The sequence below is a fragment of the Cucurbita pepo genome, chromosome 7, assembly GCF_057944985.1.
Source record: "Cucurbita pepo subsp. pepo isolate OVF chromosome 7, ASM5794498v1, whole genome shotgun sequence".
Classification (NCBI taxonomy): domain Eukaryota; kingdom Viridiplantae; phylum Streptophyta; class Magnoliopsida; order Cucurbitales; family Cucurbitaceae; genus Cucurbita; species Cucurbita pepo.
The window spans coordinates 3,271,072-3,297,243 of NC_141804.1; the positions used below are offsets into that span (position 1 = coordinate 3,271,072).

Sequence of the window (26,172 nt, forward strand, 5' to 3'; positions counted from 1 at the left end):
AAACCAACAGTTTACTTGATTCATTTCATTCTTTTTCGGATCTCAAGCAGGCATTGCAGTAGGAACAGAATTTGGAAGCTGTAGCTGGGTGCAACTCCACTCTCGCTGTCAGTGAAGCCGCCCATTGGAAAATGGAGGACGCCTTTTCCAGATCTATCTCTGAGGTTTGCATTGCTCTTTCACTCACCTTGTCTTCCTTCCGCTTCCTTGTATCCGACTTTGAATCAAACTCTACAATTCGCCTTCACAACACCATTGATTCGGAGCACTGGAAGTAAATTACACAGTTTTATTCGAATTGTGGATTAAGACCCATTTGATAATTTATTGAGTTTTGTGTATAATTCCGCTTGTTTTTTTTCGAATTTATTGCTCTCTCCATTCAACAATTATCTTGCATTTTCTGATTTAGCTGTTTGAATTCCTAGTGCAATTTTAAATTCGGTGTTTTATGTTCGAACAGGTCTTGGGATTTTTTGGGGTTGACCCATCACAAGGTCTCACAGACGATCAGGTATTGGGAATCCTACGAGTCATGCAGAATATTGATTGATGCTCATCCAATTTTCTAATTAAGCTGCTGATGGTTAATTTTGTGTAAAAAAACTTCTTTACCATTTCAGGTTTTGCATCATGCTAGAGTTTATGGAAAAAACGGTACATTTTCTGACCCTGGTTCTAGACCGTGAGTCGTACTTCCAAATTTGTTCCTCTCTTTTTTTGACACCAAAGTAAATAAATTTGGTTGATAGTTATCGAATATGCTGGTTATTTCGTATGTTGGTAGTTTACTTAGTGAAAAGTGGAGGCAAAATGTTTGCTGTTTTGAGTATTGTTTTGATCAGATGGACAGTTCATTGGTGAAATGAGATAAAGAACTAAATTAAGTATTCTGTCACTGACTGTTGTTTGTTTGAGTCCTAAAAACTTCTCATAGCAGTATCTACTTTCCAGGATAGTCAATGCTGTAAGGCGGTCTTCTATCATTCTTTTTAGTGCGTTCTATTGATGAATGCGGGATTTCTCTATTGAATTCAATTTTAGTCTACCAAAATGATAAGGAAAAGGTTTTCTTGTAAGGCATACATATTTAGGATGATCCATAGTGATGTTTGACCGTCCTGCAACCATTTTACAGGGTTTTAATGATTTTGGTATTCTAACTAGATTTTCATTGAAACATTTGTTTTCTAAAACAGCACTACACTATGTGCATCGTTCATTGTTTTACAGTATTTAGCATAAAGTGGTTGGAATCCCGATGAAGGTTCTGTTTATTATACGTCTTATAAGCTTGAAGAGGAAAGCATGTGGAAAATTATCCATTCAATTCATGCTTTTAATGGCATACAATTACTTTTTTAAAGTAAAAGAAATTGGGTATACGTGAGGTTACGTCCCCTGCAAAGAAAAAATAAAAGGAACCGGGTTGTTTATTTATAATATGTTGATAACCTATTCCTGTTATGTTGCTTGGTTTGCTTCCAATTAGCCACTTTTCCATCTTTATCTACCAAGTTTGATGTAACATATTATAATTCATTATCTGCTTTCTCTAATGTTTTTGTTTTCTCTTGAATTGCATGATTCATCATCGCTTCCAGTGCTACCTGAGGAGAAAAGTAAGTAGCGGATTTATTGGCTTCTTTATCTGCACGTTTTTTTCTTGCATTCCTTTTCCTTTTGTGTGAAATGATATTTATTTATCTTTTTTATGAGGAAATTTATGCAGTCATTTTTTTCTTCTTTTGATAAGGCTGTATGATGGATCAAAAGTTCTCAAGTGTACAAAGTCTAAATATTGAGCGATTAAAAATTTTCTAGCCAAATCCCAATGAAAAACGGTTTCTCATAAAAAGATAAAAAAAATCTCTAGGCTAAAACCCTATAACGAAGTGTGGTTGTTTAAATGTTGGATTGAAAATACTATTTCCTGCTATTTTTCTAATATATGGTTGCGCCCGTTATTATCACTTTTATCAGTTTTACTATCTTAATATGATTGTCATCTTGCCCAACTCTAGTTTTTGAATCCAGCAACCAGCAGAATTTTACAGCTGTTTTAGGAAATTTGGATGTATTTTATGTTTATTTTCTTTTTTTCCCTATCACCATTGCCTTCAAATACTGTGAAGAGGATTCAGATTTGAAAAAGAATCTTGTTATTTAACAGCTTATATAAACTATTATTTTTATACGTTTTTATGTTGAGCTGCGTCCTTTAATGAGTATCTGTCATTAAATTGATTTAACTCCTTGTGCTTCCCGGCTGAATCTTTCCCATTTATCCACATTTGTACAAAATTATACGAGAGAAGGTGAATGAATTGGGAGAAAAGGACCCCATAAAAGAGAACATACAGGCAATATAATCATATTTTGGAAGGAAGGATTATAAAGATAAGGTGGAAGCAACTGAAGGGGATCATTGTCAATTTAGTGATTCTCTTGAAAACAAACACAAGAACCATTTCTGATCAAGAAATTCATGAGGGAACAAGTTAGACTCTGAAAGCTGGCTCTTAAGGGGTTTCTGGATGTTCCACTATTCATTGCAATCAGAACAAACCAATGGATTAACACTCATACTAAGTAATTACTTCATGCCTCACGATTGCTGTTAAGGTAAAAAACTATAATTGCTCAGCCAAGAGAGCAATATTCTTTCCCAACCGGCAAACCATCCTCTTCAGAAGCTCTTACAACTGGTTCCCACTGAACCAGATGGTCTGTTCTCCTCCCTTTACTCCTTGCAAAAGTCTCTTGTCATTATTTCTGAATTGGCACCGATACAGGAGGGAGTTCTAGATGGGGATAGGATAAGAAATAATGTGAGATGATGATAAATCTTCCCCCAAGAAAAATAGGCTTTCTTTCAACACGAAATACGCTTTCTTTCAACACGAAATACGCTTTCAAACCTTTTCTGCCATTAAAACATAAAAAGAAACCCATCTAGGATATGAATTCTAGGAAGGCCCAATTCACTAAGCTACTTACCGAGCAAAGAAGGTCTACCATTAACATTGATTATAAAATATTTCTCCCAATTCATTTTCCAATCGGTAATAGACAATATATTATGCAAAATCCTAGGAGAATCATCGTTTGGGATGTAATCAGATGGTTTTGTTAGCAAAATGCAATTGATTAACATGAACCTCATCTCCCCCCCACTCAAAAACCTCGCGTTGAGTCAATCACTTAGCCTTACCCTCTACCATCATTCAAAACAAAAAAATTAGCCAAACATAAAAAAATTTCCACCTAAATTCTCCAATGAGATTCCAAATCCTTCTTCAAAAGGACCCTGTCCAAGAAACTCCAATACATTATCATAAATGTTAAAGATGAATCCTTCCCACTTATGAATTTCATAATCCTCAATGGCTTTGAAAGAAATGATGAGTAAAAACCTCATCAAGGTTTTTCTGTCCAGTCCGAAAGACATCTAATTACCACTAGTTGTGTGGGGGGTATGGGATATAATACCTTCTACATTCTATTGGCTAGGGCCGTAGCAATTATTTTATACCAACTAGTCACAAAGATTGTAGGCCGGAAATCCTCTACTTTACGTGCATTCAACCTCTTAAGTAGAGGACAAATGTAATCTCATTCGCGAGTTTTACCCATCTCATAAAATTTGTTAAATATCTTCAGCAAATTCCCACCTCATGACCTCTCAACTAGCCTAGAAAAATGTACAAGTGAAACCATCAGGACTAGACACCCGTAGCCCCTCAAAACTAAGACCATTCTCTGGATCTCTTCCAATGTTATTTGATTTTCTATCAATGAGGACAAGAAGATTGAGAAGGAGAGCAGAGTATAAGGGCTTAGGTAAATCCAGTTCATGTTTAAGGACGAGGAGGGTACCACATCTATCTAAAAGTCAGGATCTCTTGAAAGAATTTCTCCGTTATTTGTAACATGGGAGTCAATCAAGTTTCTGCGTCTCCTAAAATTAGCTATTATAAAGAGTAAGTGTACCGACTCCCTCTTGCATCTGTTACACTCTAGATTTCTATCTCCAACTAGTTTCCTCCTTTTGAAGTAGTAATTCAACTTACCCTTAAGCCTGAGCAAGAAATAGCTATTCAATTGCTCAAGTGAATTGAAGAGATAAAGATTCTAATTTGTAACAGGCTGGTGTTGTGTTTCCTTGTGTAGGAAGTTTACTTTGGTGATTTGGTACCCCTGGATGGAAAGAGGTCAATTTTCTCCTTTTTAATGCAGACATCACTGGAAATGTGAGAGAATTCTAATTTCTCAAGATTGAGATGTACTTCTTTATGAATTTGAAGTCTTTCTACCAATTCACCCTACTAGACCTCCCGATTTTTTTTTTTAAAGGTTGTTGTAGCCACACATTTTTTAAAATAAAAGGACAAAGGTCCCCCTAAACAACATCAGTAGTGGTTAAAATTGGTGTTTACGAGGGTGGTTAAAATTGGTGTTTACGAGGGTATAGAATGGATTGACTCCTATAATAATTAATTTATACGGGAAGAAAATAATGAAGAAATTTTACATGCTTGTTCATATTCTTTGGAGCTGAAACTTCTCTCATACTGTTTGAAGTCTCTCTCTCTCTTTTTTTCTTTTTTTCTTTTTTTTTTTTTTTGATGTGTTTGACTCTCAATTTGCTCGATACAAAGAGTGGTTATAGGGATATGATTGGGGAGTGCCTTTTCCATCCCCCTTTTTGAGAAGGAAAGGTTTTGTCGCAAATGGGCTTGTGTTTTGGTGCTTGTGTGAGGAGAGGAACTATTGGATTGCTAGCGGTTGAGAGGGACATGATGTTTGGTCCTTCTTTAGGTTCTATGTTTCTCTTTAGCGTAGGTGACTAAAGTTTTTTGGAAGTGTTTTAGATCTTTTTACTGATTGGTGCCCCCTTTCTTTAGTTGCACTTCCTTTGAGCTAGTCTCTCCTTTCATCTTTTAAATGAAAAGTTTTGTCTTTGGCTCTTAAACGTTGCGCTTCCTTTCGAGGGCTTTGGCTTTATGGATGTCTTTCTATTCTTTCATTTTATTTTTCTAAATGAAAGTTCAGTTTTTTTTATAAAAAATGTGAGCTTAGAATGAAAGGAACATCGTCTTGCGTGTATGCAGAAACTTAATTGTTTCTCATGTATTCAGGGGCCCCATTTTGGAAACTGATTTTGAAGCAGTTTGATGATTTACTAGTGAAGATATTAATTGTTGCAGCAGTTGTTTCTTTCCTATTGGCTTTGATAAATGGAGAGACAGGCATAATAGCATTTTTGGAGCCTTCAGTAAGATATAATTTCTAGCTTCTCTTATTTATTATTGTCTGTCATTTTGATATTTTGTTTTATGTTTTTATTATTGAGCTTCAATTTTCCTAATCTCTCATACCCATTGTTTAGTTTTTTGTATGCACTCTCCTGCATTTGTCTGTTTTTATTCCTCCATTATGTCTTTGTGGATAAGAACCTTAAGCCGTTCATTAGAAGTGGGAGTATATACAAATGATGGTAGGATGATTAGATACGTTTTCAACTTGAGTTTCAAAGAAGATTTTAGAACACTCTTCATTTAGCATTGATAAGTAAGGGGTATATGTATATATATATATATATATATATATATATATATATAAAAGAATAGAACTTCGCGATTTGAGGGGCCACTCTTAAATGAGAAGCTCCATGTGTATGCTAACATATTTGGTCCCAAAAAAAAAAACATTGGTATCTATCCTTTAAAAATTTGAATTATAATGGAGTGCATTAACTACAACCAACCATAAAATCAAGCATTAATCTTTATCCCTAAAGAGATGGCTGCATTACCAATGAATTTTGATGAGAACCATCAACAGGAGGAATAATTGCGATGTAGAAAGATTTAACTTCCTTTTTGGCGCTTTCACTATTCCATAACCAAATAAAGGTTGGTAGGTGCTTAACAATAGATCTTTCCTCGGCAAATTTGAATGATAAGTACCCTAAAGGTAAATTTTTGTCGATAGCCTGTTTTTGTAGCCTCAATACAGTTCATAGATTGTTGACTAGATGCCTCACCTTGGATTTGTATCCATCTTGATGTTCTCTTTGCTTGGGAGAGCGGGAATGCATTGACCATTTTATTTCATTTGTCCCTTTAACAAGAAGATTTGGAATTCCTTACTACAAAATTTTGATTTATCTGGAGTTATTCACTCTTCTTTAGAAGGAACATGGTGCAATTGTTGTTGTGCAGCTATTCATTAAAGTGAAACAGAGGGAATTATGGGTCGATGCAAATTATGCTTCTTTTGTAATTAACACAAATTAGGCAAGGGAGGCGGGATTTTGTAAGATATATTGTGGAGTGGCATAATACTTAGTCTTTTTGTTGTGGGAATTATTTTGCGACATTTTCCTTATCAATGAAAAGTTTTTTTTTCTTGCTCCTGTTTAGGAAAAAAAAAAAAAAGGTACTGATCTATGTGTTGAGTGATGGAATGGAGCATTTATTTATTGCTTATATTTTTCCTTCTTGTACAGGTAATTCTAATGATATTGGCTGCAAATGCAGCAGTAGGCGTGATTACAGAAACAAATGCCGAAAAGGCTCTTGTGGTTAGTTCTGGAACATTTGAATGGCACCATGAGTTTGATTAATCTCGTAGCATGATTTGGGGTATTGAGTTATTTGAAGTTCAATTCGTAAGATTTATTTCTATTTTGAGCTTCATGATAAGGATCTGTTTTTATAGGAAACAGAAATCATCGCATTTCATTGATGTATGAAATGGATAAAAAACAAGTCCTATATGATAATAATTACAAGAAACACCTTCACTGAGCTATGTTGGTTGTCAAACTATAATTACAAAAGGGAGGAGAACGTTAACTCCACAAAAGAGCAGGATATATAGTAGAATAAATAAAGGAAACAATACTTTCTTGCTTATCTGTGAAGATGCAGGCATTTTTTCCAACCTTAAATCCATACGAAAGCATAGATAAAGTGGTTCCAAAGTATCTTGTTTTCCTTCTTGAAAGGGTGTCCATTGATAGAGAAGTTAAGAAGTGTATAGATATCTCCAGGATGAGAAGTGAACCAACCAAAGCTTGCTGAATATAATTCCAGAAGGATAATGCGTAAGGGCAATAATTAAAGAGATGAATATGGGTTTCGCTGTTCCTTAGACAAAGCTGGCAACAACTAGGAGAAGTGGAAAACCAAGGAGATTTATGTTGAAGCTTGTCAAAAGTTTTAATACATGCATTGCTAGGCTCACAAACAAAGAATTTGACTTTTATGGTAGAACATCCTGTTCATGATGAGGATAACCTGATCAAAATTTTATATTTGGTAGTGTAGTTCTTATAATGTCTTTTAATGGGATGAGGTAAGGGGATGCTATTTCCCTTTATCCTTTTATCCTTGTGGCAGGTCGCATTAGTGGATTAGGGAATTTGTGCTTCACCATTTTTTATGATCAAGACACCTGCCCAGGGCAGGAAAACGATTTTTTTTTTTGACGAGTTCCCTTGTGGCGGTGAGGGTCATTAAGGACTCTAAGGCCTGTTGCCAAAAAGGACTTGGGGTGAGGAATTGTATGAGGTTCACCAATTTTTCTATTTTAGTGAATTGGAGAACCAATGGAGAAACAGTAATTCTATGGAATGGTTAGGCAAGGTGAATTCAAATTATTTTTTAGGCTGCATGTAGTATTATGAACATAGGGATACATTAATTTGCTTGTGAGTCTTGAGAGAAGGCCATGAATGTGCATGTTTGGAGTGTGTTTCATACTTTTATTACACATGGTCTTAGTTAAATGTGTGACTAGTGTATTACAATTAAGCTTGACCTTAGGACTGAGCCTTCGCGACTTTTCAAGAATTTGTTAGTATTCGAGTTGTTATTTTCGTATTTCAAGGTGTATACCTTGGAAGGGATTTATTTTTTTCTTTTTTATAAGAGGCAATTTCATTGATGATTGAAATTTATAAAGGATGTAATATCCATGATGATTACAAAGGACCTCCCAATTTACAATGAGGGAGGTATAACTATAGGAAGTAAAAATATTAGGCAGCTTACACCAATATATAGCTTTGTAAACAACATTGTTGAAGAGCTTTGTATAAGTCTTTTTTATTTCTTTCTTTCCGCATATTCCAAAAGAAAGTCATGTGAGGTTTTTCATAGGGCTTTTGCATTCTTGAATGGGTGGTACGTTAAAGGCCATGTCCAATAGATCCTTTACCTCCCTAGGAAATATGCCCCTAGGAAATATGAGATGCTATCTGAATATATTGAGAATCGTTGTCCAAAAACTCTGAGCGTTTGTGCATTGCATAAATAAGTGATTTTTTGATTCGTTTCCTTTCTTGCATGATGTTCCATTTTCTTTTTGAAAGAAAATATAATGATTTAAGATATTGTTTGAAATGCTTTTGGGTTTTGAGTTTTGAATCATGGAAGAGTCTTGAGCGTGTGTAAAAGTGGTTCATTTGCAAGGCCTCAAATAGGTTTGTTAGAGTGTCACTCAGGGGTTGGCCTTAGGTGAAGGTACAATAGATAATATTTCTCTTTCTATCAATGTGGCTTTGGGAGATCTGATGGTCCTTGTCCTATATCATATCCCAAGTTTAGTCTCAAGTGTTTACTCTTTTATCTTGACCACTGTTTCTGCAGGAACTACGGGCATACCAGGCAGATATTGCTACTGTGATGAGAAATGGTATTGTTTTCTTTTCAAGTGTTTCTATTTTGTTCTTCAATGGTATCACTCTGGTGAGTTCTAATATTTGTTAATGTGAAGAAGGATGTTACTCCAATAACAGCGAAGTGTAGTGCTATTTTGTTCTTGAATGATATCATGCTGTTGAGTTCTAATATTTGTATAGTGAAGAAGGATGTTATTCTAATAACAACGAAGTGTAGAGCTATTTTTGTAAACCCTTGGTTTCTTTTGACCAGCATGCCTGTTTTTGTATATATTTTTCTTCTTTTTTTTCCCTCTTTCTTTTTCCCAAAAAAAAAAAAAAAAAAAAAGAAGACATTTTTTAATGTGAAGAAGGAAACTATTCTAATAACAGCGAAGTGTAGAGCTATTTTGTAAACCCTTGGTTTCTTTTGAAGCAGCTTGCCTGTTTTTGTATACCAAAGCTCTTTCTTTTTCAAAACAACTTTTCATTTTGTTTTTGTATATTTCAATTAACAATGATATTCATTCCTGTTTCAACAATTGTACCAATCAGCTTTACTTATTTAATGGTGGCAATTTCCCCTAATTTAAACTTCATATGTTTGTTGAAATTATAGATTAAAAATGTGATTTTCTCACTTAAAATGCATGTAGTTTTTTTTTTTTTTTTTTTTTTTTTTTTTTTTTTTTTTTAATTTCTCCCTCTCTTGTATTCTTTCATCTTTTAAAAATATTGTTTCTTTCAACTTTAGTACGCCCTCGTATATTCTTTCGTTTTCATATTTTGTATGCCATTATATATATATTTATATCTATCAACGAAAGCTTACTTTCTTATAAAAAACGTATTTGTTTCTTATATGAATAAATCATTTCTCAAATCCTACTCCATTATAGTTTTTCTGTCTTTTATGAATGTGCGGGGTAATCAGTTTATTTAAAGGGAAATTTGGGTTTGTGATGTCCATATTCTTTCAAACCTTTTTGAATGCTTAAGGCAGTACAACTTATTGTTTGGATATTTTATTTTTTTATCTTCTCCCATAATGTTAATGAATTAGTTCGATCAAAAGGGGGAGAAAATGAATTCTAGATGTCAATCTTGTGCCAATCCTGTTACTTCATTTTTTCTGAACAGCTATTCACCGCAAAGTATATTTTGCAGGTTGCTTTTCAATACTTCCGGCTACAGAGCTTGTTCCAGGTGATATTGTAGAAGTTGCTGGTAAGTTTATTCATTCTGAGTGCAAAAGAATTATTTTCCATGAAGGAATTATAATTCATTATCATTTAGAAGAAATTCATTTTCATTTTTATGTGGAATAGTGGGGTGCAAAATTCCAGCTGATATGCGAATGATTGAGATGCTTAGTAATCAGCTGCGTGTTGATCAAGCAATTCTTACAGGTAATCTTTTCATATGAAATATCATGTCTTGAGTCCCAAATTATGAGTCAACTGAATTTTTGAGATAGACGTACAATTTTGAAAGAGAGTGTCTGTTTGTTTGGTAGACAATCTGAAAATCGAATTTTGAAAATAAGGATTAAATGAAAATTGAGTTGTATTTCATGCTTTCAAATATGTGTTTGGTAACAAATTTAGAAATTGGATTTCAGTTTAAACAAATGTTCAAAGTATGTTCTATAATACATATAGACCACGAAACTAGTTCTAGTTGCAAAACTAAATATTAGGTTGAATATAAACCATTATTATTGAACTTATGTTTTTTGATTATGAATTTTGTATAATTTTATTTTACATTATCATGTAATTTATAATATAATATATTATACATATTTTAATTGAACTAAGATAAATTGAATTTATAACATGAAATACTATACTATAAATTGTGATAGATCTGTTTATAACATATATATAAGAAACGGATAACTGGTATATTGAAAATATAAGGAAGCCACAAAAATGAAAGCCTAGGGGACTGGGGTTAGAGAAACCCCCCACCCCAGAAAGAACTATCACAAAAAGGCTTTCCATTTTCTAAGAGTCATGGATATTATCTTGCTTAATGGTCCTTTATAGAAGAGAAGTATATGTTTTACTTTGTACCAATACATCCTCCTTGTGCCTTAATGTTCGTTGTCTATTCTTTTTTTTTTTTTTTTTTTCCTTAAAGAAATATAATCAGTGATATGTTGTATTGTCTGTGTTTGTTGATGATGATAGGTGAGAGTTGCTCTGTTGAAAAAGAGCTGGAGGCCACAAGAGCAGTAAATGCTGTATATCAAGACAAGACAAATATTCTTTTTTCTGTAAGAATTTTATTGTTTAAATTTGAAAATAGGTGAAATCATTGGAGATTAAACATATTTTGTTTCTGTTTCTATTTCTTTTTCAAACAAAAACATGAAGGTAGCACAAAAAACCTAAAAATAAATCACTTTAGGGGAGCTTAAACAGAACATTCGAATTAGTATTAATTATATTGGGACTATAATTGCTAAGAGACTTGGATAAAGCGCCTAGAAGAAGCCTGATATCAAGTCAGTCCTTTGGTTTCTTTGTTACCGAAGTCCCCAAGTGATTTGCTTCCCTAGCATTGATCCACAACGTGTTGGCTCTACATGTAAATCAACGACCACAAAGATATTTTATACTATTGTCTTTAGAATATTTGCCAACACCCATGAGCAACGAACACAGCGACATTTCTGGCTGTACAAACCATGGAAGGAAAGATGCAATTTGTCCACCCTTAGCTTTCATACGTGAATCACAAAGCTTAGAGCAAACTTGGGGAATGTCCTTTGTAGTTGGATGTATTAATACCTGCTGCATGAAAACATTCACATTCTTTGAGGTCTTTTGTCTTCTAATAGGCATTCATAGGGTTGTTCGGTATCAAAGCTTAATTTTAAGTTCCCTAACCACTTCCATTGAGAAAGAACCTGACGGATCAGGCTCCCTGACTCTTTTGTCTTCCCTCCTATCTAGAGATAATCCATCAATCATCTCAAAAAGAGCTTTTACCTCCATTTCCCATCTAGTATATTTCTTCTTTCTACAACTTTTCAAGACTCTTCTTGTTGATCAATATAGTAATCAACCTAGATAGATCTCTTCCTACCCTTTCCAACACCAAAAATTGAGGGCATTTCTGCTAGAATCAAATACCAAAAAGTTGATTATCCTCTTGACATTTCTTTGATAGTATTTGTAATCTCAATCTTCACATTGATTATAATGGGAAGTTAGTATATTTGAGAATTTTAAGAAGAGAGAAACTTCGCAATACACAATTTAAAATTGTTTTCATCTGTTCTTTCAAGTTGACTTTTGGTGCATTATGAAATTTTAGTATTTCAGTAACTTTTCTCAACATGGTCAATGATTGTGTGGAGCTCTGATCTTGGACATGTTTTTATATTAATGATTTTCATCCTTTACTAGGATTTGTAAGTTTTCTATCCTTTTGTTACTATCAGGGCACTGTGGTGGTTGCTGGCAGGGCACGTGCTGTTGTGGTAGGAGTTGGTGCAAATACTGCTATGGGCAATATACGAGATTCTATATTGCAAACGGATGATGTAAGTGCCACTAAGTAGTATCTCTCTCTCTTTCATTCATTCTTTTCATTTTTTAAATAAGTTGCGGTCCTGTTACTGGGGAAAATGTTGGAATCGCGAGTGTCTATTCCATCAAAATGATAATGGAGTTAAAATAAGGCACTTCAAGTTTTTATGATAAATAATTATGTTTACTACTAAACTTTTTTAAAGACAGTAGTCCTAGTATTCCATGCCATACTTCTTCGTAACCACTTATTTTGATTAAAAAAAGAAAAAAGAAAAATTGAAGCCACAAACCAAAAACCAAAAAGACCATTGATTTAGGATTTGGGGCTTCTTTATTTATTCTTGATCTTTTCTATACCCGTGTATGGTTATTTGTTTTATTCCTTTTCTTATATTTTAATTTGTTACTTTCTTGTACAAGCTTTTACCTTACGGTAAATAGCTTCTTTTACCTTACGGTAAATAGCTTCTTTTACCTTTCGATGAGGTAATTAGCCTTAGGTTTAGGTTATTTTCTTCCTATGAAAACAAAGCCTGAATTTCTTTTTGAGCCAATCACAACTTGAGGCATTTCTTTGGAAACTTGAGTGCATCAACCGTTCTATTTATTTGTTCCATTAAGAAGTTAGAAGCTTTTCTATATCTCATACCTTGTTTTCATTAAGTTCCTCGAGTCAAATCAATCCAATTATATCATATTAGATTTAGTTACTAAAAGAAATAATGTACATAATCACTCATTGATAAAATAAAAGAGGAAACTTTTTTGAAATAAAATTATTAGTACATTATCATGAGATATAGGAAAGCTTCTAACCTGGGATATGGCTCTTCCTTGTAAATTCAATCTCTAATGTCTCTATCTGGAACTGTGAAACTATATATACTTTTGACTTATCTAACCTCCTGTGATCTAATTTTGCACCAGTTGCATCTGAAATGACATTGAACCTTTCTTTTTCTCCACCAGTTTACTGTCTTAATTTCATTATTTCAAATCTATTTTCAATTGCAGGAGGTGACACCATTGAAAAAGAAGCTAGATGAATTTGGTACTTTTCTGGCCAAGGTGATGCAAAGTGCACATTAAGTCTTTGATCTTCTTTTCAGTCCTTGGGTCTACTAGCTTCATTAATTTCATTATTTAGACATTTGGATATTCATAGATTTTACATGAGAGAATTAATGTGCACATGCGAGATTGACTTCTGGTGAAAACAATATATATATTATATTATATTATATTTAGTTCAAGCTTGGTCCAGGTTTGGCTTTAATTCGCAAGAGTTAGATATGCCTCTTGTCTATCATATATCTATTGTGATCCATATCAAACTTCTCTCAAAAGCTAGGCCTTTTACTTTCAATCTAGATGATTGGTTCATCAACTGAGATTAAATCATTGAATAATCAGGAGTAATTTCTGAAGTCCACTTCTCAAAGCTCGCTTTTGTTTGTTGATATTCTACATCTACTTTTGGTCTGATCTTTAACTTTTTATTCATTTGTAATCAGGTTATTGCTGGAATTTGTGCACTTGTATGGATAGTGAACATTGGTCACTTTCGTGATCCTTCTCATGGTGGGATTTTGAGTGGTGCAATACACTACTTCAAGGTAATTTTCTTTTTAAAGGATTTGTTATTATAGTTGTTCTTAAATTGAATTCTGTGGCGCTCTTTATGCTAAACTAGACTTTGATAGGGATGTCCCTACATGGATGCATACAATGTAAGGAAATGGATTTTATAAATAGCAGAAAATGGGAAAAGCATTAAAAAAATAAAAAGTAACGCAAGATCCCTTTAAATTTAATGCGCAAAACAGATAAAGAGAGAGTCCTGAATAAGGAAGGTGAAGTCAGAGACAAGTTCTCCTTTTACATAATAAAGACGGAAGTACAACAAAGAAAATGTAAAAATGTATGATGAGATCGTACTGCTATGATTGTTGACACCCTTGGCATACATTTCTTAGGTCACCCACAAAATTTATTGGAGGATGACTATAAAAATGTTAGAAAAAAATACACTTTCGGTCCCTAAAGTTTGGATTTGGTTGTATTTGGGTCCTTAGTTTTTAAACTCAACCATTTTATCCCTTAAGTTTGCATTTGGTAGCATTTTGGTTATTCAATCAGCTGTTTCGTTAATTAGCTAACAGAAAGATGAGTGACATTTTTTTATTAAAAACATATTTATCTTTTTCTCTCTTTTTTTCCCTCTTCTTTCTTCATCCTCCTCCCATCCGTCGTCACCGCCACTGGTGCCATTCCTCTTGCCTTTTCTTCTTCTTTTTCCCCCTTTTCCTCTTCGTCTCTCCTCTCCGTCCCTTTCCTTCTTTTCTTCAACAAGCCCCAATTCTTGACCAAATGCAGCCATGCTTTTCATATGGAATTTATCGACACTTGGCTTTTGACCCATTCGACTTGTCCCCTCTGTCGTGCCATTTTTGGGAATTTGGAGGAGGAAGGAACACCTATAAATAAAGTCTAAGATGTTAAGCACTAACATTTTTGGGATTTTGACGCTTAAAAGCTTGAAAAGGAAGGCTGTGGAAGGTTGAGATAGGGAAGTAAGCGGTTGAAGAAAATTTTGCTAGACAACATATCAGAAGACTCAGAAGACCAGAGTTTTCTTCATTATTCTTTTTTATATAGCACGGGAATATGATGTAATAATTTCAAGCTACTAACTGTTATCGGAGTTATGAAAAGTTTGAAATTTTTTATTCAAACTTTGTGATCACATGTGAAACGTCAAATTTGCAAGTTATAATGATTAGGGCTGCTGGGAATGGTTAGGATTTTTGATACCTGACTTTGTTTGTTGAAGTTTTCTTTTCATAATGTTTGTTTACAACATTTTGTACTATCTTCTAGTCGTACTGACTGAATATCCCTTCCATGGTCAACGACGTTGCACCTGCTTATCTCCCAACTTAGATTGCAGTTGCTCTTGCTGTTGCAGCGATTCCTGAAGGACTTCCTGCCGTTGTCACAACGTAAGTGATTTATTTAAGCTTTCTTAGCGGATAAAGATTTTCCACCTTTCACTTGGTGTATGAAAAATTAAGAATATCAGATCACTGTGTAAAAGTAGACGAGCGTGGAAACCCCTTCTAAGCAATAGTTGCAAACTAAGTGACAACAGGAAATTGCGACAATCTAGAATATTGACAGAACATATAGTGGTGATAAAACTACTTTTTGTCATACATAACCATAATCATTTCTGCAATATGTAATCTAGCATTTTATTCTTATTTACTAACTTTTTATAAATGGAAGCTTAAGATATGGTTGACCATTTGAATGCCTATGAAGCTAATGTTCTAAATACACAATACCTCTCCTGTCCTTGGCCATGGTGCAAGGTTCATATGCATTAAGTATGCCATGTATTGCTTAGCATCATTTTTCCATATTAATGTTTTTTCAGGTTGAAGCTTTAATTCATTCAACTTTATAGTAATTACTCTGCTTCATTCTCAATATCATGATTGCCTAATTTGACTTCTTACTGGGGCAACTTTTATCTTGTCTGAAGATGCTCATAGTTTTCATGTACTACTTGTAGGTGTTTGGCTCTTGGCACCAAAAGAATGGCACGTCTGAATGCAATTGTGAGGTCTTTGCCATCTGTTGAGACTTTAGGCTGCACTACTGTTATATGTAGTGACAAGACTGGAACTTTGACTACGAATATGATGTCTGTCTCAAAGGTGATGCTCTTATGAAATATGAGGTTTAAAAATGCGATTTGATTCAACTTGAGCGTCATCATGTGATTTTCTCTGTTTTTTTTTTTTTTGGTTTGTCTAAAATATTGAAAATTTTCTTTCTTTGTTACTGTCTCTGTTCAGATTTGTGTGGTCCATTCTGTTTTGCATGGTCCACAACTTTCCGAGTACAATGTCAGCGGTACAACATACGCTCCTGATGGTACTATTTTTGACAGCACTGGAGTACAGGTAATTGTACTTTGGTGTAGCTTATGAAATATTTGCATTGCATCTCTCCCTCTTGTAACTTAGATTGGAAATGGGTTGTTGAAACTACTGACATTTTTTTTTTGTTTTCTATCGTGATGTTTTTAGTGAATTAATCATTTATGAATCCAACTGCATTTACTGTCTCGATCTCCATCCTCAGCAACTTGCACTCTGGTTATAATCTGCTAAAACTTATAATGGTAGTTTTAAACTCACTGGCAAATTCAAAAGCTAAATAAACTTGTCTTATTGATTATTTTAATGTTGCACCTCTTTCTACATGGTTTAAGAGCTTTGTCCTACTGGTATGGCCCCTATTTTTCCTTTAAGTAGCCAAGCATGTGGTCAAAATTGGAAGACCTTTTCTTTTTTATACAATTTTAACTTTGTCGAGGCTTCTTTATGAAATTTTCATTCATTTGTTTGATTAACTTTAGCCTGGTTCAAATGTTTGATTTCTGTAGCTTGAGTTTCCAGCTCAATTGCCTTGTATTCTACACATGGCAATGGGCTCTGCCCTCTGCAACGAGTCTACTTTGCAGTATAATCCAGATAAGGGGAACTACGAAAAAATTGGTGAATCAACTGAAGTAGCACTGCGTGTCTTTGCTGAAAAGGTTAGGATCTGTTAGAATGTAATGTCTAAAAATGGTTTTTTTTTTTTTTTTTTTTTTAAACAGTTTTTTTTTTTTTAATTAGAAAAGTGTTTTGGCTGGATTGTTCTTTTAAACAGTTTTCAGAATAAAGAGTAGCAACAAGATGGAAATAATAATTTGTTGCTTTCATATGTTCTCTTTGATTTTTTGCTCTAAATTATCTGTTCATATAAAATCTTCGATTGTTTTTTAAGTGCAAGTTGATTCAGTTGTGTTATAGTTTTAATTAATATACAGAATAAATAAATGAAAAAAAACGCTACAAAAATTATCTTTCTAAACAGTTTTTTATTTTTTAGATTTTTATTCCTTTTGAAAAAAAAAATCAGTTTAAAACAACTGAAAAATATACACACCCGAAACGCCCTTTGATTTTACCGTATTTTGAACACTTCCCAACAGAGAATATAAATACATATGTATAATAAATAAAATAATGTTTCAGGTTGGTCTTCCTGGTTTTACTTCAATGCCTTTTGCTCTAAATATGCTAAGCAAGCATGAGCGCGCATCCTATTGTAACCACCATTGGGAGAACCAGTTCAAGAAGGTTGGTTTCTTTTTACAAGCAAACAATTGATATGCTGTGCAGTATGAAACGGAAGTTAAACGTAAAATATTTGTCATAGTAGTGTTGAAGTATTGATTAACAATTGATATGATGTGCAGTAGTGTTGAAGTATTGATTTTAAATTAAATTAACCATAATCTATTAGTTTATACTTTGGGTTTAGTGGTGATTTGACAGGTATCAGAGCAGATATCCCATATTCAATCCTTGTATTGTAATTTTTTCTCTCATCAATATTGGTACATTTGTTGGACTTTGGGTCTGGTCGTGATTTAATAATATTCGAACAAAGTATTTTTTTGTTTTTTATTTGAGTGAAAAAAGCCCATGTAGATTACGTAGGAGTAAAAGTAACGCCATGCAGGGCTCCATTAATTTGTGAGATGCTACCCATGTAGTATGCTTTCAACGTAACGCATTAATAAAAGGATTGAAATTTTTAAGCAGATGGACAACTTTTCAGGTTGTTGTTTTGGTCATGTTGCTTGCTTATCAAAAGAAACTTTGCAGATTTCTGTATTGGAATTTTCTCGTGATCGCAAGATGATGAGCATTTTATGTAGCAGAAACCAGTCACATATCCTTTTCTCCAAAGGTGCCCCTGAGAGCATTATTTCGAGATGCTCAAGTATCCTTTGCAATGAAGATGGTTCCACCAATGTTTTAACTCCTAGTATTCGTGCTGAACTGGAAGCAAGATTTCAAAGGTTAGAATTTGTGGTTTTTTATCAGCGTAATACATTAATCCTCATGCTCTTCCCCCTTCCTTCCCTCTTTCTGGCTGTATCTTTTTATTTCACCCACCAATGTGCATATGTGCCCCCCATCTTCATATGCTAGAATCTCCCTACTCTTTATTTCCATTGTGCACAAAGAGAAGCAAAGGAAAACATTACTTCCCGGACAGGATTGAATTTACATTATAGTTGTTATTTAGTTCAATAATTTTCTTTTAAAAAAATTACAGGAAAGACAAATAGATAGGTATCGATGTTAAAAGTTGTAAAACAGGAGTTAGATCTCTTTGAAATGGCAATGGACACAATTCAATGGACATTTACCAGAAAACCTCTGGTTACCAGTGATTTAAAAGTCTTTTTTTTGGGTTCATGGCAATGTCGATACACCAATCACAAGGGGTTTATGCTTACCTAAGAATGCATGAAGCAGATGAGTAGTTGTGCCTCATATATTAATGTACTTGCCAGTAAAATTATATGAATGCATGTCTTGGACAGTTTTGCAGGAAATGAAATGCTTAGGTGCCTGGCTATAGCAATCAAATTGCTTCCTGTGAGTCAACAGAGTTTATCATTTGATGATGAGCAAGACCTAACATTCATTGGGTTGGTATGCTTTCTTTTTTAAATAGAATGCTAAGTTTATTTGCTGCCTCATTCTATCTATTGTCTTTATGGAGCTTCTATATGGCTGATGAATACGGATTGTTGCATTCTTACAACTAATTCAATATTTTGCCACATCGTCTACAATTTTGTTCTCTTTAAAATTGTACATCAGTACAAAATTAACAGTTTTATTTATTGTGGAGATAGGAGAATAGTTTGGGTTCTTAAGAGATAGCATTTGGGTAGATGGACAAAGGCAAATACATATCCGCCATATCACTAAGTTCTGTTACCTTTAGTATAAAAGATCTAGGTACTTAGTTGATTGAAGATATATTTCTTTAAGTGCGACCTTGCAGATACTAATTTGAGACTTTTTTTGTCCTGGTTTATTTCACACCTATTTCATAGAATCAGAACTTTGGGTTTTTACATTCTTGTACTTCCATCAAGACTCTAGATCTATCTAGAGGCTGCGTTCTTTGTTTGGATGAATGCTTACTATCTTAAATTTGCTTCAAAACATGCTTGAACCTCACTAGTCTAACAGAAATGTAAAGCTCTTGAGCTTTACAGAAACGTGAAGTAACCTTTCATGCTACACTAAGCGAGATTAGAATGCGCTTAGACTTTAAAAGCTTCATAGAAGAATGATTTTCAACTTTATTTGACATTCATGTGTAGGAAGATCATATAGAAAACGAATCAGAAAACAATATAAATCGAAGCTGATTTTTGGGGAAAAAATGACACTAGATTTGTTGTAATGACCAGAGTAAGGATGGTTGCGACAAATGTTGACCTTTTCCTGAGCTTAGCTTGAAATTATTTATCAAAATTATATAACTTAATAAGTCTATACTATGATCCAAGTAGCTGTCCAAGTTAATCCATCACAGAAGAGTCTTCAAGAAGGAAAATAAAGTGAAGCTATTCAAGAAAATATGGTTGGTATTAATAGCGGAAGTCATCATCAAAATTAATGCTGAAAAGTAAGCATATCCTAATGGTTGCTTTGACGCAATGTATTTAAAGAGTTCATTACAGCTGCAATGCAGTCAAAGAGAGAAATTTGTTGCATGAGAACTGCAGGAGTTTGAGATACATGAATAGCAAGAAAACAACCATGGATGCCATTTACTCCAACGTCTGTTTTGGTTGCTTCTGTTACATATTATTTTGTTGAAAAGGGTTAATAGAATCTTCAATAACAAAGGTGTTGATTGAATAGAAATTTGGGATAAACTTATTGTTGCACGTTAATGTTATAAGTCGTATCAAGGGGATGACAGTGATCTTTACTTGCCTCTGGATTTTTGGAATCTTTTGGGATTTATGCTTATTGCCATTGCTATCTTATTTGTACTGTTTTCCATGTTTTACCATTCTTGTATTTCATTTGACCTAGCTCAAATTTGTCATTGGTCTTCATTTATACTCCTCCTTTGTCTGGCTGGAGCCCCTAAATTTGTTTTGAGTGTCTTTGTTGCGTGATTGTAGTTTCCTTACCGGATTCTTAGAATTTATCTGTTGACCTCTCATTTTAAAGGTTGGAATGCTTGATCCACCGAGAGAGGAAGTGAGAAATGCTATGCTTTCATGTATGAATGCTGGTATACGTGTTATAGTCGTAACTGGGGACAACAAGGTTTCTCTAAATCCAGCCCTTCACTCTATTAATTTTATGTAACTTTCTTTATAGCCAAATCGTTAGAGGTAACTTGCTGACTTAACATGCATTTGTAGTCAACTGCTGAATCACTCTGCCGCAAGATTGGTGCTTTTGACCACTTGGTAGATCTAGCTGATCATTCTTTTACTGCTTCTGAATTTGAAGAGCTACCTGCAATGCAACAAACAATGGCATTGCAACGAATGGCACTCTTCACCAGGTACTTTGGACATTCGTCTATAATTAGAAGCCAAGTACTCGTATATGTCATTTTCTTCAATGAATAATAAATTCTTTTTTCAGTACACGTCTTTAATAGAGTTCATTTTTTTCAGGGTTGAACCTTCTCATAAGCAAATGCTTGTGGAGGCCTTACAACATCAGAATGAAGTGGTAACTTTAAGTCTTTCTCATTAGAAATTTTGCAGGAATATCACTTCATAATTTTAGGCATGTTTGGTCATTTATTCTTTGAATTTTACATGTATTGGTATACTAGTACCAACTAATTACCACTTAACAAATACATTGTAGTATAATAATCGTTTTTTTCCAACATATCTCTAATATGTTCCTTTTGTTTTGACATTTTTTTAAAGTATGAGACAATTTCATTGATATTTGAAATTTACAAAAGGGAAACTAAAAGGAATACTAATCTATATGCATTAACACGCTCATGTATAGATGTTACATTCTTCTAATTTCTCAGTTTTTGTGGATTTCTTAGGTTGCTATGACAGGTGATGGTGTCAATGATGCACCTGCACTGAAGAAAGCTGATATTGGTATTGCCATGGGTTCAGGAACAGCAGTTGCCAAGGTTGGTGTGGTCACTGGCAAATTTTTGTGACGTTCTTTAATTTTTTATGTCTCCAAACCTGTTAATTGGGCTTGCTGCTTTTTTAGCTGTCTCCTTGAATAATTAATATTAAGTTGCCCTTTAATTGTCTAGTACTTCCTTTCAGCACACAATTTGGTAATATGCGTTAGTACTTTAGTTATTTTAAATTTTACACCACCGGGCTTTCTTTTATTATTCTTATTGTTAATGCTAACTATTTTCCTTGCCACTTTTCTTCCTTTTTCTCTATACCTAGAGTGCATCTGATATGGTCTTAGCTGATGACAATTTTGCTACTATTGTTGCGGTAAGCTCCTGCCTCATGTCCTAAAAAAATTTCCGGATAAGGGTGATTGTTTATTTTTTAGTTTATATATTCTTAAACTTTGTGACCGGTTTCAAACTCGATAGGCTGTTGCAGAGGGCAGAGCTATTTACAATAATACTAAGCAGTTCATCAGATACATGATCTCTTCAAATATTGGTGAAGTAGTTTGTATATTTGTGGCAGCTGTTCTTGGAATACCAGAGACGCTTGCCCCTGTACGTTTTTTCAGCTTTTATTTAATGCATCTACTTCTTTGGTAATAGTTAATGTATCTGCAAAAGTTGAGTGTACTTCCATTGAGGTGGCAAAAGAACTTTCCTCATAGAAGAAAATGATTACAGGTGCAACTTCTTTGGGTTAACTTGGTCACTGATGGATTGCCTGCAACTGCAATTGGATTTAATAAGCAAGACTCCGATGTAATGAAATCTAAGCCTCGAAAGGTAATGAATTAGTGAGGCTTGCTTTCTTTAAATGGTTATATAGATTTGTCATCTTTGTGGGATCGTTACTTGTGAAGTTCAGTGATTAACGTAAGATTTATGGTTATATTCTTCCCTTCACGTTCATCTTCTTCACTGCTTTTGCTGTTGGATCTATGATTTCTTGCTTATATGACAGGTTATAAATTTGCGCTCTCTTGTTTATTACTTGTGTGGTGTGCTAACATTGTAGTATCTAGATTCTTCCCCCATGAAGATCTTCTTTACCGTTCTTGTTCCTGTTACATGATGTAAACTGTAACTGATTTTATCTTCTTAAAACAATAGTTTGCCTCTTTTATGAAGGTATTCCTAGTCCAATCGATTTGATCTTGCAGGTGAATGAAGCTGTGGTGACTGGATGGTTGTTCTTTCGTTATTTGGTAATTGGAGGTAGGGCAATGAATGACCTATACTTGGTTTCTTCCATGGAATGTTTGTTGCTAGATATCTATGGCTCTAGCTTGGTATCTTTGTTGTTTCTACGTGCAAAATTTACACTCATTTTGGGACGCAGATTGTGACTGATCCATGTGCCTTGCATGGCTAGATAGACTGCTACTTATGACCGTATACCCACCTTTACTTCTCCTTGTATTTGCTCAACTGTGAAGTAAAACTGAACTGTTGGGATTCAAGTTTATTTCCTCACGACAAATTACTAAAAATTTAATTGGGCTGCAAATTTTTCAAAAGTATAGGTTGCCACACTCTTCTCTTCTATTGGGAAGAAATTGCTTCCATTAGATGAACTTCCTACAATGTCCTCTCTTCTTTTGTTACTTCATTGTTATTTATTCTATCAAGTTCTTGTGGTGAGCCTAATTTTCATCTTATGCATTAATGATAGTTCTCCCAGTGGTACAGAATTTTCAATGTGGAACAGAAATGCTTCTCATTCTTGTTTATGTTGAGCTTTAATTCTCTGCACATTCAAATTAAATGTTGTTCTCAGCTGTTAAAAGCTGGTAAAAAGTTTTTGAATAGTTATATCATTGGTGCAGCGTATGTTGGTCTTGCAACAATTGCTGGCTTCATATGGTGGTTTATATACTCCGACAGTGGTCCTAAGCTACCTTACGCTGAGTTGGTAAGATTTTATTTGTTGCTGTCTTCCTATGGCATTGTGCAGTTTATTCCTGGTTTATCATATGAAGATAAGCATATGCATGTTGGTTATCGTTGCAAATGTGTGGGTGGGTGGGTGGGTGGGGGACATTATACTAACAGGTTATTTTGACTGAGTGACTAAAGGATTGGACCGAAATGCTATTTGACCTAGGTTTTCAAAATAAAGTTCTCCAACCTTTTTAAAACATTTGTTATTATTTTTATTTCTAACTCGATTCCTTCTCCCTCTCGTTCCCTTCTCCCCTCCACTCTCTCCCTCTCGTTTTCTTCTCCCCCTATTCTCACTCTCCTTATTTCCTCTCTCCCTCTCTCACCTGTTTAGCTGCCCCCAGTGATGATTGCTCCTCTCCCTCGTACTGTCTTCTTCCTCTAGCGACCCTCTGGCAGTAGCCACCCCTCTCCCATGTCTTTTCGTCTGGCAGTAGCCACCCCTCTGGAGTTATCTCTAGAAGATGGAGAGTGAAAGGAGGAAGCAAGAGTGAGAGGGAGAGGGAAAGGAGGAGTCTACTGAGAAAAAAGGAGCCAGAGCGAGAGGAAGGGAGCCAGAGCTGTGAGCGAGAGGGAAAAACATTAACAATATTTGTGCATAGAGTTCGAGTGAATCTAAACATGCAACTTGAATTTCTACACTCATCTTTTTCCTTGCGCACTTGTAATTTTCAAGAAAAGAAAAATTGGATTTGGTTTTGGTTTTGGCCCATTCTCAATTTGAAATATTTCTTTCAGATGAGTTTTGATACTTGTTCAACAAGAGCGACAACATACCCTTGCAGTATATTTGAGGATCGGCATCCGTCAACTGTTTCTATGACTGTACTTGTTGTCGTCGAGATGTTCAATGCTTTAAATAATCTAAGCGAAAATCAATCTCTTCTGTAAGTATTCAGTTACATTTATATTTCGAGGTTACTGCAATTTATTAAGTTTGTGAATTGTTGAATGAAGCAAGTGACAATTAAGACGGTGATTTTCCTAAAGTTTTTAATGCTAGCCTAGAAAGCTAGGTTAGTTTTGATCATGTATGTGGTTAATAAGTAGACATATTTTTCAGTGTTATCCCTCCCTGGAGTAATTTATGGCTTGTTGCCTCCATTGTCATAACCATGATCCTTCACATGCTTATTATGTATGTGCGACCACTAGCTGTTCTTTTCTCTGTAAGTTTTTTTCTCTCTTGATCTGCTTGCTTCCTTTCGTGGCAGCTTCATATAATTAAGTGAATCAGTTTGACAAACTGTGAAATTGTTTCCTTACAGGTAACGCCATTATCTTGGGCTGAATGGACGATGGTTTTGTACCTTTCGTTTCCTGTAATATTCGCACCCCTCATTTTTTTCTGTTGTACAATTTCAGTTTTTCTTATTCCCTCAGGATCATGGTTTCAAGATCATGGTTTCGTTTCCTGCAATAACCGTTTTTGCTAAACTCTTGCAAACCCCTCTATGAATGTTCATACTTTATTTATTTCCATGCCTACCAAATTCCGTGTTTTCCTTTCAACTGAAAGGATCTTTTCTTTATCCGATGCAGGTTATAATTATTGATGAGATACTGAAGTTCTTTTCACGACGCTCCAGTGGCAGTATGTTTTCCTCACCTGTTTGATAGCATCTATTATTGTTAATGTTAGAATTCGTGACTCTCCACGATGGTATGATATTCTCCACTTTGAGCTTAAGCTCTCATGACTTTGCTTTGGGCTTTTCCCGAAAGGCCTCATACCAATGGAGATGTATTCCTTATAAACTCATGATCATTTCCTAAATTAGCCAATGTAGGACTCCCTCCCAACAATCCTCCTTTCGAACAAAGTACACACTATAGAGCCTCCCCTGAGGCCAGCCTATGGAGCCCTCAAATAGCCTCCCCTTAATTGAGGCTTGACTCATTTGGTGTCCTCAAACAAAGTACACCCTTTGTTCGACACTTCGGTCAATTTTGACTAGTCCTTCAAGGCTTGCAACTTCTTTGTTTGACATTGAGGATTCTATTGATATGGCTAAGTTAAGGGTATGGCTTTGATACCATATTAGGAATCACGACTCTCCACAATGGTATGATATTGTCCACTTTGATCATTCCTTATAAACTCATGATACCAATGATACCAATGGAGATGTATTCCTTATAAACTCATGATGATTCCTAAATTAGCCAATGTGAGATTTTCTCCCGACCATCCTCAACACAGTTAATGCATGTTTGCTTTATGTCTAAGTATTTATCGTTTATTACAGTATCTATGGTTAGTGAAAGCAATAATCTCTAAACCTTATTCTGTTAATCAGATATTTTGATGCAGTAATAGGCAAAATGTGGTGGAACTTATCGGTTCCTGTTTTGGTTGGATAATTGTAGGGTTGAGGCTTCCATTTAGATTCAAAAGGCATGAGTTGCTTCCAAAGAAGGAATTGCGTGACAAGTAGGAATGACACTACCTTGACATACAACTGGTCACACTACTACTTTGTTATACTCATGGCTGAATAGCAAGCATGAAGATTGATTGATATCATTCTATCATCGAATCTCACGAGTTTGACCCGAGCGTTCACTAGTATTCGTTAATCTTATAATGGAATACCCCCCTCAAGTCTGAAGCTTAACGCCCCTTCGAGCGACGTTCATGAGGAAAAAGCGGCGAAGATGAATGTGGGATTTTACTAATCTTTTTAGTTTTCTCCATCAATTTAAAGTTTATCATAACGTGAAAAATTTACATTGCTGCTTTTGGAATCTTTTTCATATAGCAAGTCTTATATAGAACAATGTTCACTGCAATTTATAATTTCCAATCCCATTATGGACGAGTTTTTGATGATAAATGGGTTCAATTTCAGAGATGATTGGTATGAGCCTTCATCAGCGTTTTTTTAATAAAACTCTATTAAAGCAATTTTTTCTAATTAAACTCTATTAAAAGTACAAAAT

At 34.6% G+C, this 26,172-nt stretch overlaps 1 protein-coding gene across 1 annotated transcript; it reads left to right on the plus strand.

Moving 5' to 3' along the window:
- ECA3 (endoplasmic reticulum-type calcium-transporting ATPase 3) lies at nucleotides 1-26,096 on the plus strand. Its single transcript, XM_023681825.2, has 34 exons — nucleotides 1-164; nucleotides 464-514; nucleotides 624-657; nucleotides 1,605-1,622; nucleotides 5,142-5,278; nucleotides 6,515-6,589; nucleotides 8,661-8,706; nucleotides 9,839-9,898; nucleotides 10,000-10,080; nucleotides 10,867-10,952; nucleotides 12,126-12,227; nucleotides 13,231-13,284; nucleotides 13,731-13,832; nucleotides 15,160-15,218; nucleotides 15,794-15,938; nucleotides 16,080-16,187; nucleotides 16,673-16,825; nucleotides 17,310-17,414; nucleotides 17,946-18,142; nucleotides 18,674-18,785; nucleotides 20,334-20,432; nucleotides 20,531-20,676; nucleotides 20,792-20,849; nucleotides 21,187-21,279; nucleotides 21,557-21,607; nucleotides 21,712-21,843; nucleotides 21,970-22,071; nucleotides 22,449-22,503; nucleotides 23,115-23,200; nucleotides 23,968-24,116; nucleotides 24,293-24,398; nucleotides 24,498-24,551; nucleotides 24,772-24,823; nucleotides 25,600-26,096. The coding sequence occupies exons 1-34, from the start codon at nucleotides 132-134 to the stop codon at nucleotides 25,665-25,667; spliced, it is 3,009 nt and encodes a 1,002-aa protein (XP_023537593.2). The 5' UTR covers nucleotides 1-131; the 3' UTR covers nucleotides 25,668-26,096.
- Nucleotides 26,097-26,172: the final 76 nt, after the last annotated feature.